A 14,725-nucleotide genomic window follows, 5' to 3' on the forward strand; every position below is an offset into this window, starting at 1 on the left:
AAGCAAATTTTGGGGCATCATCTGGATGCAACGGGATACTGAGGAAACAATCTTTAAGATCTATGACAGTTAGATGCCAATGTCAAGGGATCATAGTTGGGGACGGGAGCCCGGGTTGGAGGGCTCCCATATCTTCCATAGCATCATTAATTTTTCTGAGATAATGGAGCAAGCGCCACTTGCCAGTTTGTTTTTTAATAACAAAAACAGGTGAATTCCATGGGCTAGTAGAAGGTACAATGTGTCCTTTGGACAGTTGTTCTGAGACTAAGTTTTGAAGTGCGCGAAGTTTTTCCAAAGGAAGGGGTCATTGATCCACCCAAATAGGAACATCAGTTTTCCAGGTTATTTTTAGGGTGTCATGCACTTCAATGGCCCCATCTAAAAATGTGTACGGATAGACATTCCCCATTGTGACAATACATCAAGCCCCCACAAAACCATAGGGACAGGCAGCACAAAAGGTTTAACAGAAGCCACATGTCCCTCTGGTCCTTGAATTCGAATGAGTTTCAAACTCTGACAACTGTTACCGGTCCCCCCTATCCCAGCCAGTGTCTGAGAGGCATTAGTCAATGGCCATTGCGGAGGCCATTTAGCTTGAGAAATTACTGTGACATCAGCTCCAGTGTCAATGATTCCATTTAGTGCTATTTGTTGGTCATTGTAAATAAGGGTACACTGATACATAGGTCGCTGTGGAGAAATGGATTGTACCCACAAAATGTGAGGTAACCCTGTAGTTCCAAAACTTCCTTTCCTCTGCGGTGGATGATCAGTGGTAAGAGAGCTTACCCTTGCCGGAATCAGAATCAATTGTGCTATTCGACTGCCCTGAGGTATCGTACAAGGCGGAAATGGAGTCTATGCCATAATTTTGTTTTCGTCCACACTGTCAGAGTCAATAACACCTGGTAAAACAAAGAGACCAGACAATGTTGTGGAAGATCTACCAATTAATAGAGCTTGTGTATCAGGGGGTAATGGTCCTTTGACATTTGTTGATAATAAATGAACCGAGGAATCGAGCAACGTTACTGTGTGTGAGGTTGCCAGGTCCAATCCGGCGCTGCCTGAGGTTGCTGGACAGGGACTTGAGGTGTTGGTACTTCTCTCCGAGCTTGTTGAAAAATGTCAGTTGTGGCACTTGTGTCTGCACGCGTCGCTGCCCCGCGCTCCGTGGTCGGTTTCCCTGTATCGGTTGTCCCTGGAAGTCATACTTAGATCGACGTTGATTAGCATAATGACGTCCTTTCTGACATTTCGGACAAACTCCAGGACCAGGAGGTTGTTGTTTATTCCCCGCAGCCCGCGCAAGACAATTTCTCTTTAGATGACCAGGCTTACCACAACCATAGCAATTTCCCACACCATGCATCGTTGCAAAAGCAGCAGCCATAGCTTCAAATTTGTGTTCAACCGTACCGATTCGGTTACATGCTTCCACCATTTCCACCAGAGTGGGGTTTGGGTTGGGAAGAGACTTCAATAGCCTTTTACAATCAACATTAGCATTTTCAACAGCTAGTTTTGTTAGCAATATATCCCGAGCTTCCGCATTATCTACTTGACGTTCCAGAGCCTGTTTTAGTCTATCAATAAACTGCATATAAGGTTCTCAAGACTCCTGAGTGATGTTAGTAAAAGCTTTTTGTGGCTTTTGTAAGTCTGGGACCTGGAAAAAAGCCTCTTCTCTAATTGCCTCGAGAGCCGCACGGGGGCAGTTTTGAGCCTGTGCTACCGGATCAGCATGTGCACCGGTGCCTGTAAGATGTTCTATTGTTAGTGCAGCTAATGCAACATCATTATGATTAACATACGTGAGTAGGAGTGCTTGCAGTCCTCCTCTCCAATGTGATTCCCATAACGTGTACTGAGTCGGGGTTAGTAACAATCGTGCTAAAGATTTCAAATCATGAGGAGCCATGATATAAGTATCAAACACAGAAGATCTTCCATAAACAAACTCCAGGGATTCAGATGTGCAATTACTACCAGAGTTAATGGCATGTATCTCTATAAATTCCCCAAATGGAAAGAGAACAGGTTTCTGGGTTCTTTTGCTGAGACAGTATTTAATTAAGGAAGTGTTGGAGCTGTATGGTTAAAGTACCCTTTCTCTTTAGGTTGCTCAATGATGATCCAATAAAACCTCATCAAGTCTTTAGAAATGTTCTTTACTAAACCTGTTAAATACTCCTACTTTTATTTTGCTACCCTTTTCCTAATTACACAGGGAAAACAAACAGTTACCAAAAGCACCCTCACCAGGAAAGCAATTAGGGGCTGTGCAAGTCTCTGATTACCCTGGCGGCATACGAGCCCTGGAGAATGCCTCCTTGCAAATCCCAGGGCAATGCAGATGAGGAAAAGGTGCAAAGTCCCAGTTAGGATTCCTCTTTGTACTTTAACAGCATCAAAGAAAATATCTATATTGTATTTTTCTTCCGTACCTAGCTTCCCCAGTACAATAGGGCCTATTCTGCTTCATTGTCCATGAAAGATTTCCATTGATTTTTCTAAGAAATGGATCGGGACCATCACCTGAGACCACTCATCAGGCTAGGTGCAATGCCAGGTTTTCTGGTTTGCCTCTTCACATCATGCTCTACAAAGTTACAGCTTCGTATTTGAAAGACAACCGCTGCACTGGTAATGAAGGAAGCAATGTGTAGAGTGTAATTAGTCAACACATCCCTCTTTGGTTTTTTCTTGCTGGTTGTAGCGACCTTCAGGACTGAAATGCAGTCCAATAAATAAAATATGATCCTCAAAACACCCCAAGCTGATTTTCTTTTGCTGTCATTTACACTGTGTCACTGCCCAAGACGTAGAAGGACTCACAGATACATCAGATATAATTCCCATCCCAGATATTTTATAGCTAAAGCAGAAATTCTCAAACTTAGCCTTAGCTCCCAACCAAAAGAAACTTATCCAAAAATTCCATATATTGTAAAACTGGTTTTAAGGCTTTGCCTTTAGAAGGAAAAGTGAGTCACCTAGGTTAGTTAACATATGGTAACTAACGCAAGGTAAAGCGGGAGAAGTGAGTAAGTTAAGGTCATGCAGGCAGCTAGCAGTCATGCTACTTGCTAATTGATATTAAAACTGTCTTTGCCTCTGCGTGAAAAAGCATCACCCTTGTGCTACCACGTAGTTACTAACAGGAGGGAAGAGCACACCTCTCCCTTCTAAGGGCACAGCGCAAGGCTCCAGCCTTCCTTACAGCAAGGCGCCTCTTCCCTTGGCAATGGAAAACACTTATAATCCATCTAAATTCCAGCCTGACAATGGTGTTCTGTAAATGCCAATCAGACTCCGAGAGAAAAGAAACAGGGAGAGAAATTATTTTCTCTGTTCAATCATCTTGTTGCCAGATGTGAGAAACACAAATGAAAATGGCAGCTGAGTTCAATTTGCTCTGCTCAGGATGTAGGAAGGTTCATGACTTCTCTCAAGGGCAGAAGGAGCTCAGGGTGGGAAAAGGATATCCTGGAGGAAAAAGAGTCAGGAACAGCTGGGCATACAGAGAAGCAACGAGTTTAGAATGAAACTTCAGTACTTGTTCGGTTGCTTCAGCTACTAGGGGGGCCAAACACTGAATAGGAACACTTTCTAAGATGGGCTCAGAACTTAATAGGAATTAAGCCTCCTCCCCAGATGCACTTTAACAAAGTGAGGGTGGCTGCCCAGAGCCAAATTTTTAGAGGGTGTCCCTATGTACCTGAAAGGCAGCAGAAAAAACAATTTGGGGAGGAAAGAGGAACATAAATCAGACTGGCAGGGTGGGAAAGGAAGGGGCTGAGTGGACAGGACAGATGAAGTTGGGCAAACAAGTAAAGATGTTTGCAGAGCCCAGAAGATGAGATGGAAGAATTTTATTAGGCATCAGAGGAGATGTGCAAACTGTGTGTGTGAAAGGATGTCTGTGACAGGTTTATAAATGCCTTACAGGAAAATGATGGTGTTATTGCACAGAAGCACTTCAGGTATGAGAGGCCAGAGAACAGGAAGGGAAGGAAATGTGAACAGTCGTACCAGTGTTGCATTTGTCTGAACCACACATCCAAGGGGTTTGTTCCAAAAATCAGGTGAATAGGTCCCTACCTACTTGTAGGATTATATTACCTTCTAATGGGTCTTCAATTTCTTCCTCTGTCTGCTTGAGTGTCCCGTCCTTCACGAGTTTTTCAGTAAAAATATCAGATGATACCATCCCTCTGATAATCTTGCTGTCATCTTCAGACTTTGCAAGCCATCTTTCACATGGAAATATGACAGTTTCTGAGCCCTGAAGTAAACACGACAGAGATAATCTCTTCAAAACAACATGAACACGTTAGCATTTCCCCTTTGAAAATACTCTGACATGCAGGCAAAGATTTTCAACTCATGTGTGTATGCATGTGTATGTACATGCAGAACTGAAATAGTGTATAGAGAGATATATTTACTCCCGAAAGAGGACATCTGAGGACTCTGAGAAGAAGCACTGAACGTGTAGTGGAGAACAGCATTCCCAATGGCTGCATGAGACCAGATTTATGATCCAGTAGATCTCTGCCCTTCCCAGCTTTCAATCTTGCAAATTCTTAACCAGGACTGCACCATTCCTGCTGAAGCCATGTTTTACTAGGACTCTGCCAGCCCTCTCCAATCCTTATTCGGGCAACATTCCCTTTGAAGTCAGTAGGGTTTTTTTCTGAGTCAATACTTCAAGATTTTGCCCTATAATTCGGTGACTCAAGCTGGTTTCCAGGCAATTCCCATATGTACATTAAGAGGAGAAAAATAGCAATTTAATTTTTTATCTTTTGTTTTGCCTTCACTTTGGTGGAAACAAATATGATTCCTATCATCAAACAAACAAAACCAATAGAACATATTTTCCACTTGGTAAACAAAATCAATCCCAGACTACTCATTAAGAACAGACTCCTGTAAGGCCTCCAAGATGGTAAGATGCAGCAGGCTTTCCACCAGTTGGGCACCCCAGGCCATGTCTCCGTAAAGGAAGGGGCATGAGCCATCGTGCAAGCTGCAGAGCCCACAAGTCTGAACAGAAACAAAAAGTTAGTTTTAAGCTCACAGTAAGTAAATAAAAGGAGAAAAAAACAATCCTTTCCTTACTGACAACTTCATTGTTTCTCTCCTAAGTAACACAGGGACTTTCTGCTCTTTCCAGTACTCTGTGTGCCATCGCTTTCATGTATAGCATACGTAGGAATACTGTCCACGTTAATTATTCTCATGCAACTATGTATCAAACCAATGCAGGGTTCTTTCTTCACTATTTTACTATTTAAATAATGCAATATTAATATATAGGAGAACAAGGGAATAGCTCTCACTGCAGGAATACCAAATATTATTATCACTGTGTACTACTGCCCTGGGCTGCCTTGAGCCACCGGATCTTGCCCCCCCTGACATGGTCACTGGGGAGGGGTGGGTTGTGCAGCTAAGATCAGGGGGCACTCCAGTCACTGCTAACCTGGAATGAACAGGTCATCCTACCCACCCACCACCCACCCCCCGCGTGCACAGACCCCGGCCAAGCTGATCTGCAGGAGCTGAACTCCTCCTGGGGACTTGTGTGACAAAGTGCCTTGAGTCTGCAGCAGAATCATCCTCCGAACTGGCACAGCCCAAATCTGCGGCTGTCAATAAAACATCATTTCCCTCCTCTCTGCTGCTCCCCAAAGTGCTGCTGTTTAACCCCAGACTTGCAATGTTTAACTCCATAAGGTGGTTTGGAGCGTGACTCGTACAAAATGGTGTCAAACAAAACTGGCAGCACTTTAGATGATTTCAAATATTTTACTCTCAAGTGTTATTTGTGCTGTACAAGCAAAATACAGCACCTAAGGACTGGTCACACCGCTGCTTCTGCCTGCTTGTTTCTGCACTGGCTGCCTGACCGCATAACCTGTATTATCTCGCTGTATGCTGAGCCGATGAGCAGCGCTTATCTCCTCACCTAGTCTGGGAAGAGAGGGCTTTCCAGAATGATGCTTCACTCCTGAAACTCTCTCCTCCCCGTAAGGATCCCACTTCAGTCCTGTCTCTCGTTGAAGCTTTTAACTGCTCCTAAACATTCATAATGTTGGCTGTACATGTCATTGATATGAGCACTGTTTAGTTGGTAATAGGCTATCTAGGGACTTGAGTGCCTGCACAGTGGGGTGTAATGTGCAGTTACTGCAAGAGTTAATTGCAACATTATTGTTAACAACCATGTCGTTGCCACAGTTTTTATTGGAGTTTCCTTGTTAGTGATTGCATTAATATTTAAGTGACGTAAAGTGCACTGTTTTATGTTACCCACAGTAAAATCCTCTTGCAGCTCCAAACAGAATTTCTTTCATTAGAGTCTGAGTCTGGCCCCAAGCTAGAATCAGGGTATGATAGTGTGCTAAAAGTCAGTGCTTTGCCCTTCTCCAAGTTGTAACAAATGAAATATAATTATCAGATATAATGGGCACGCCAAGACAGAGCTTTATTGGCATGCAAAAATCCCAGTTTTCTACCCAAGTGCTTTCAATTTAATCTGAAAAGTTACTGACCTCATTTTTCTTTTGCGGCATTACAGATACATCTAGACACATCTTAGCAGTCTAATCAGGTAGCACAGCTTTTAGAAGCGTTGGCAGCATATTGCTATCCTGCGGCAGGTCATAATATCCTGCAGCTGATCAGCGGCATCATGCAGTGCTCTGCTTTCTTCTTTTTTCCCATGCTATAATCAAAAGATCAGAAGAACTGTAAATCTCTCAATTTTTAAGTTGTTCATGGTTTTCCTCCCTTCCTCCGCTTTCCCAGGTTCCTTACTATGTGTCTTTCAAAGCTACTGTAATGACTGCAGAGCCATGCAGCCCTAAGACCCTTTCTGAGCTAACGGAAGAGCACCCACGAGCTTCCCAAAGTGCTCAGTTAATAGTAGGTATAGAAAGAGGCAGGTCAGAAATCTCTTTTCCCTTGATTTCCACACCTTTGTGCATCTCCCTTTTCATCTTCCCTAGCCTATGACCAATAATATCTCCAAAAGCAATGTCATCTTGTTCATCAGCCTAATGAACCTGCCCAAGGCAAGGGATGGTCAATACACAGGTAGAGGGTCTGATAACAACTGACTGGCAAAAAGGTGATCACGAGAAACAGGCAAAGGGTATTGGCTTGTGAAAAACTTGTACAGGAGGATACGGGCTTAGGCACAATGATGAGGGTTCAAGGCAGACCTTTGGGCTGATTGTGAAGCAATGAGAGTAAAACATATCCTGGAGATTTTGAAGGAGAAAACAAGATGAGAAGTAGGTTCACCATGACTGAGCAAGCCATGTTTACACCAACTCTTGATATTGGAAGTCACTTCAGGATGGGACAGACCTGAGCATTGAGGTGGAGATGAAAGCTGACATCCCTTCGGAATAAGGGGAGAAAGGACAAGAAAGAGGAGAGAGCCCAGGTGTTCCCAAAGACAGCTACTGCTCCAATTCTGAACTGGTCCTGAAGAGGTGATTTTCTTCTGAACTTCCCTGCAACCAGATTCATTTCTGTTCCTACAGCCAACATCCAAAAGCAGGGTAGAAGAACAGTTTCCTACGTGGACAAGATCAAGATGTCCAGTCTGGCTGCACTGCCTTAATCCCACCAACATGAGCAACCAAAAGTCCTAAGACCTATATTGATGGGTTTTAGATGAGTGATTCAGGGACTTGCACTGACAAGCATTTTGCTTGTCTTAATTGTACTGGCTCCCTGCATTTATTCCTCCAGAATTAAGGAATTGATGAAATTATTTCTTGTCCATGTTTAGCAACAATACTTTTTATTTCAAAATGGTACACCCATTCCCACTTCTTTCCCTATGATTGTTCAAAACAAATCTACACATGAAAATAGGATGCTTTGGCCTCTTGTTTCACCCAAACCCACCATTATCTAGATAATTACTCTAAGTTAGCCTTGGGCACTTGGGGATGTCCAGCGACAGTGGTGCAGTGCAGCACAGGGACATCTACTCAGCCCTGTATTTCTTTAGCTGTATTTGCACAGCAATGGGTACAGACTCAGGAATCTCCCTTCTCAGTCCAGCAAGTAAGTCACAAGAACATTGCCTCCAAACCCAGCAGGCAGATCGCTCCTTCACACAAAAGATGAAGAGTAGTAAAGACCTCTAAAAGGTTGAGGAGCAACATAACTGCTTTGCTTCCATCCACTGACAGGGGGAAATAATTCTGTTCTAGTCAAGAGGTACTATGAGAACAGCATTTTTTGAAAAGCAGTGATTGCAGAGTCTTATAGTCAACATTTGGAGAATAAAACATGGTAATACATGTTTGCTGTCCCCAGATCCCCAAGCTCTAGCAAGTTCATTAGTGTGCATTGTTCTTTAGGGAGTCATTTTTCAATGTTAATCACACTTTGCATAGAGAAGATGCGCGTTGGGAAATGGAAATGGCTGCTAATGGGAAATATATTTGGGAGTGCTGGGATGTGCAGCCTACCTTTCCATTTGGCAATAGTCTCCGAATCATCACATGGTCCAAATGCCATCTAGAATTCAGCCCTTCGCCACTGTGTCCTATGCAAATCTTTTCAATAATGTCACCAACATCCTCCAGCTACAGGAAAAAGGGGAGGGGGGAGAGAGAGAGAAAGATGATGGCATGAACAACAGGTGACTTTTGAGACACTCCTTCTTTAGCTTATTTCCTATTTGTCCAGTCTGTATGAAGTCCCAGGGGAGCAAATTATGCCCCAACTTACATTTTAGCTAAAGGGCTTCCCTGAACTTCTGTTCCAAAAATGGAGAGAATCTTGCTCTACACAAATTACCCACTGTACAAGATAGGTCTGGCTGCACAGCAGCAACCCTGCATTTCAAGGCTTCTCTGTACGAGTGTGAATGAAGGTAATTTTTTAGAAATAGCAATGCTGCTGCATCTTAAGTTGTTCTTTTTATATCCCTTTCCTTTATAAACACTCATGTGCACTCTTATAACACTGGAAGAATAGCTTTGATGCCAAAGTACAATATTAACAGCCTGTTTTTTTGTATCATCTCTCTCCTGTTCCGCCACAGAATCCCAATGCCGAGCAAGGCACCAGAATCACTATCTTATGAAGTGGCTACTGGTTTTTTATGCCTTACCTTATTACTTGAGTAATTTGTTCCCAGTCCATTACTTTTAAGTTACCTCCCTTCCAAAAGCTTGACCAGGAAAAATGGTATTTGCTTCTAAGTAATAGCTTTTGGTTATTTCAGTGCAAGCTTTTGTTTAGCTGGCCTTTAAAAAACCAAGGCTGGCTGCAAACCTCCTTTGCATGTAGGAGAAGCGCACTGGGCCGTCTTTCTGCCCATAGGGACCCAGAGACTTTTTTTTCTTGGAAACATGAGAAAACTGAACAACTCAATTTGTACCACTGGAGACTACTCCTTTGTCGCGACGGAGGGAAGACACAGTCACTCAATATGAGTGATCAGCAGACTTCCTTTATTGTGTCTTACAGTCATCTTTTATACCTTGTTATAATTAGCTCATACATATTACAAAAGTTAAGCTCATTATTGGTTAGTTGCCTAAATATCAAGCCCGCCCCTAGTTTCTCTTCTGTAGTTATCTGTTCCCTCCTTTATCGACCGCAATCTTCTTGCTATTGTGTAACAAAACCAGCCAAGGACAGTGTATTTTTGCTTTACTTCAGATAAACTGAGAGCAATGTGCATTTTTGTCCAGCCAGCTGGACTATGTCTATATGACCTTTTTCAGCTAGCCAGTTATCCACACTCCTTCTCTTCCGAACTGACAGAATTGCCCCATACTGAAGCAAAGACATTAGTAATTCTAGAAGACTCCTCATCTCTGTAAGACTGTCTGCACTACTCAAGGAGTTCATGCTCTGAACAAACTGGGTTTGACTTCGTCAGCCCTGCCCTGACTTTAGGCAGCACAAGATTAATCACAAAATAATTAAATGATCCAAACTCATTTCTAAAACTCATGCATACATGCAAGTATACACTGGAGGAAAATAATTTTCTCCTCTTTTGTCCTCTCCAAATATTCATCTTTCAATGAGGTTTTTAATCAATACATAGCAATAAAGTGATGCTTGACCAATAAAGATCCATGTTAAAGAAGTTGTCTTTACCCTGCTGTAGGCATGTTCAGCAAATCATCACTTGGGAGCATAGCTGAGACCACTGTCTAATCTTTTTCACCTCTTTTGCAAAATGCAAAATGTCAGAGGCAGTTAAAACCACTAATACAAATGGGCAATTCTCAGTTTGTGTTTCCTGACAGCCCCAAATTGTTTTTAAGGTCTATTGAACTCCAAATTATGGCTCTACACAAAGAGGTGAAAGAAGAATATATTTTGCTTCATCCCCATCTCCTGCAGCAAGAGGAACTGGCGAAGAGAGAATGAAGTTTGGAGACAGGTTAATATGATGTTATAAATCTGGATAACAAACAGTGTTTTCACTCACTTCATCTAAGAAAAGTACTGATGTTTCAGATTCTACCAAACCTCAAATAAATCTTATGGAATAAAGAAATAACAATAACACTCATTTGAAGATTTATACCTATGGATTAATGCATCCTCTATTATGAAAAACTGTGTGGAAACTATCAAAATAAGTCTTATTCCTTGTTTTTAAGTAGTCACACTGGGGATGTATTTTATGATTCTATACGGTATAACAACGATGTGGGCTGGAAGCATTTGAACTTGTTAAGAAGTTTAGTTTAAGATTTGCCTTCAATTACAAAACAAACCAAATTCAAACCACGGAGAGGTTGTAAGGTCCTCTATGAAGTCAGTGTTGGTGTTGCAGCCAGGGAGGGAAGGGAAGGGCATGGAGCAGTACCAAAAAGATAGGCCAGAACAGGACTGCCTATATATTTGCCCCTCACAAATTCTTAGCAATAAGAATATATTATGAATAGAAAGGATCTCACTTATTGATGCACACTGGTTTACTATTTGCACACAGTTGGGCAAACGTTTCAGGAAATACTTGATAAGGTCGTTCCAAAAGTTAGCCTCAGGTATTCAAAAATCATGTTGTCTGCAGCAAAGCAATGGTCTCTCTGTCCAAAGATACAGACAATGTCTAAGCATGATGCTTAGGCTGCCACAGAGTTAGGATAAATGAACAGACCATCCACCCCAAATGATGTGCTAGGTAAGTGGTGAGCACCATGGGCCAGTCCCTTCAACATGATCTGCTGACGTAAAAGCATGAAATGTTGCAAAGGGACCTTAAACACAAGGCAGTTAGTTTCAGCGATACTGCAAGCATTTGGTTCCTGTTACCTTTCGAAGTACGGCAAACTGCAAGAGAAAGCAGATACGTGAGCAAATAAGAGTGATAAGGAGAGGTACACATATTAGATCTGGTGTGCATGGAGACAGATACCCTCTCTTTACCAAGTATGGCCTAGGAAATAGAAGATGTAAAGACCTTCCAAATCGGCTCTCAACTTGATCTGGGAGCGCAAGCTTCCATGTCCATGCATTGGTACACATCAGCTCCATGATAAAATTACACCAGCCTTTACAAGGCTCAGTGTGGAGTCGGGCTACAGGAACACTGCGTGTTGGTACCTCTGAGCTGCTACAAACTGGAGGTCAGTGAGAAAAGATTTGATCCAGTCCATAGTAAGTCTGTTGCAGAACAGAATTTTGAACCCACATTCTTCAAGTAAAAGAGCTGAATAGCTTTCCCTAAAAGAGGAAAAGTTCCCACTTCATTTTCTCTTCTTAATCTCCTTCGGGCAACCTAAGATGAAAGTGGGCATCTTTGATCTTACCTCCACAATGAACTGATTCACTGAGTTCCTTTCAAAATACATCCTTTGCTCCCTCTTGTTGAGGCACAGGGATTTCTGCTGAGTGCAGATCCCATCGGATCCATACAGAACAATGAAGACATCTGCATCTGTGCCAGCTCCGAAGATATCACTGGTGTAGACTGATCTCGTAAGGCACAACTGATTTAGGGAATGGCAGAAAATTAAAACAAACCAACAGGAGTTAGTAAGCAGCATACCAATGCTCCTAAGAAAAAATTAATTAAACAAAATGTGGATTAGAAAACTCAGTGGTTAAAGAGGACAGGGTAGGAATCACACACTTGTAGTCATTTAATTATTGAGCTGGTTAGTGCTATGGGAATCCAGAGGAATTTCCTTTATCCCTATAAGGCCAATTGACCTTGCTGTATGTTCATTTACTAAGATTTTGGCATCAATCACATAATCAGAAAGCACTCGATATATTTATACCTGCCATCTAAAGTCATTGAAACAGGATTTACTCCAACAGCTCAAGCCTTAAAGTAAAACACAAATTCACAAATTCTTTGAGTAATTAGGCAGATAGATGAAGTTAAGCCAGCTGAAGGCAGTATATAAATATTCAAGATAGCCTAATTGAGAAAAGATCTCCTATTATTTTTCTTATTAAACAAGTGACAAAAATCGCTCATAAGGAAGAGAAATAAAACCCTCCGCTGCCCACTCTGATCTAGTTTTCTCTTTGCACCACCTTCTCCGTAACACCAAGGCAAACATGTCGAATTACTGCCAGGTCAATGGTGAATGCAGAACAGCAAGAATCAAGCCCCTAAATATTTCCTTATTCTGTTCCCTTGGTTTCTCCAGAACATCCCATGACCACAAAATCTGATGCCTCCTTTTATTCTGCCTTCACAGCTTCTCACTCCTGGGTCCTGCTGGAGCATGACTCAGAGCTGCTCAGGAATAAGATCGACCCAGGAGTACGAATGGGGCTCTGTTCCTAGCTGTGCTACAGATTTGTTGAATGTCCTCAGTTTCCAAGGTGAGATAGTGTTTAGCTGACGGAGTAAGAAACCTATGTTCAGATGTCTGAACAGCAAATAGGTGTTTACATCTCCAGATGTCATCACTGAAGTCAATGCAGTTTGAAGAAAGAATCAGAGAAGCAAATGCAGGGGTCTTCCTCAAGGTTAGCTGAATTATTCTCCAACTCTCCCTCTGTGAATGAACAATGATCGATGAAAATTGGAGCTCAGATGCTCCACTGCTACAAGGAAATTTAAATTCAGATGCGCCATTTGGCAAACTGAACCCTGTCCCAATCTCCCAATGTCAGGAAGGATTTCAATCCTTTCTGAAATCTATGGACAAAAAATACCAGGTAAGGCTTGGGCACTGCTGATTACCTGCAGGGACTTCTCCTGCCACAAGCAGAAACAATCCCTGGAGTCCACACCGCTACCCATGAGCACAGCCTTCATCACCCAGCACTATCACCAGGATTCACTCCTGGCCATCCCTCTCCCACCCACCACCCACCCAGCTTCCACCACTTCCTATCCCTCGCCACAGTCTTCTCAGTCTCTTGTCAGCTGCACCCTCCTACGCTGCAGCGACTTCAGTCATCTTTGCTATTTACACCATGCCGCTTTGTGCTCTATTTCAGATTCAGCATCTCTTTCAGGGTAGAGAGAAGGTTTCTGGAACTGTATCTGTTGCTGTTGGAGTAACTCTGGTCATGCATGTCAGAGACTAATCATTCATTAAAAACCCAGGCTCTCTAAATATGGCTCTTAGGAGAACAGAGATGAAGAAGCTTCCTTCTTTCTTCTACAGTCAGCCTGGAGGTACGTAATATTCCTTCTGCCCAACCCAAGGAAATCTGTTCTGCTGCGCTGCAAGTAAACTGGAATAGTTTCTCCAGTATGTCAGGGGGGGAAAGAAAATCCTGGAGCCCAAAAATCACATGCTACGTATTAAGAATTAAAAAATTATCTTCTCTGCTGAGGTCCGCAGTGCTTGCTCTTGTTGCTTGAATGTCAACATCAGCTTAGAACTGAATCAGCAACGCGGCACCGTAACAAGGTCACAAGCAGCGCAACTTTCAGCTATCAGACAACCATTTCATTTACATGGCACTTTTAAAGTTGTATCCCCACAGGGATGATTTTAATTGGACTGCTGATGACACATTTTCATCGTTTGTTCGGCATGAAACAATTCTGTCATGAGTCATCATAAAACAAATCAAACTGGTTTAGTTACCTCTGGCAAACTGAAACCCCCAGGTTAATAATTAGGAAGCCAGAATGCGGTAAATAGCACAGTGGGAATGGTTTAAATGGTGAAACAGCCAGAACTGACACTGAGCCTGGTGCGACCTTTTTGCCAGAGGCCTGAGCATTTCCAAAGGCTGAATGTGGACTGCTGGCAAAAATCAGGTTTACAGGAGAACTATGTACTCAAAGGCATGGCATGTCAGGAACTCTTACATCACTGTAATATACAGGGGCATTAATAAATTATATAGTCAACACTACATCAAAATATATATTGATGGGATAACGTGGAAAAACCTGATGAGAAGCACGTACAAGGGCTCTGGGTTATATTCACTCCTATGTACATATTCCCTGCATCTACCTGCCAATTTATTTTTTCAGATACAAAGACTGTTATGTCTTCCAGTTGACTGACAAAAGTGAGGAAGGGAGCAAAGAGTAGCCATTCTTCTGCTCCACAGAGAGAGAGAGAGAGAGAGAGGAGAGGGAGCGAGTGTGTCCTGGATGAGGAGAGACAAGGAGAAGGCAGCAGAGGGACTGGCATGAAGAGTATGTTGGTATGAGATGGTAAAAGACCTTGTTGCAGCCAGCTAGTTTGGAGAGTGCTGTGACAGACCAGGAAATATTTGT

General features: G+C 42.6%; 1 protein-coding gene and 1 pseudogene across 1 annotated transcript; both read right to left on the reverse strand.

The window, feature by feature from the left end:
* Window positions 1–14,725, reverse strand: part of LOC119140700 — a 145,805-nt pseudogene that overhangs the window by 69,745 nt on the left and 61,335 nt on the right.
* Window positions 608–1,640, reverse strand: LOC119140632 (endogenous retrovirus group K member 5 Gag polyprotein-like). The gene is made up of 2 exons (XM_037372127.1): window positions 1,039–1,640; window positions 608–911 (listed from the first exon to the last, which is right to left on the reverse strand). Exons 1-2 carry the CDS (start codon window positions 1,607–1,609, stop codon window positions 865–867), a joined length of 618 nt encoding a protein of 205 aa, XP_037228024.1. The 5' UTR covers window positions 1,610–1,640; the 3' UTR covers window positions 608–864.

Source organism: Falco rusticolus, chromosome W (genome assembly GCF_015220075.1).
Source record: "Falco rusticolus isolate bFalRus1 chromosome W, bFalRus1.pri, whole genome shotgun sequence".
Lineage (NCBI taxonomy): Eukaryota > Metazoa > Chordata > Aves > Falconiformes > Falconidae > Falco > Falco rusticolus.

What these genes read in the sequence shown, in the direction of transcription:
- LOC119140632 (XM_037372127.1), bottom strand. Translation starts at nt 1,609, where the DNA reads ATGCAGTTTATTGATAGACTAAAACAGGCTCTGGAACGTCAAGTAGAT. An exon ending in ACCTGGCAACCTCACACACA is followed by an intron (nt 912 to 1,038) that starts GTAACGTTGCTC and finishes TTGTTTTACCAG; the next exon opens with GTGTTATTGACTCTGACAGT.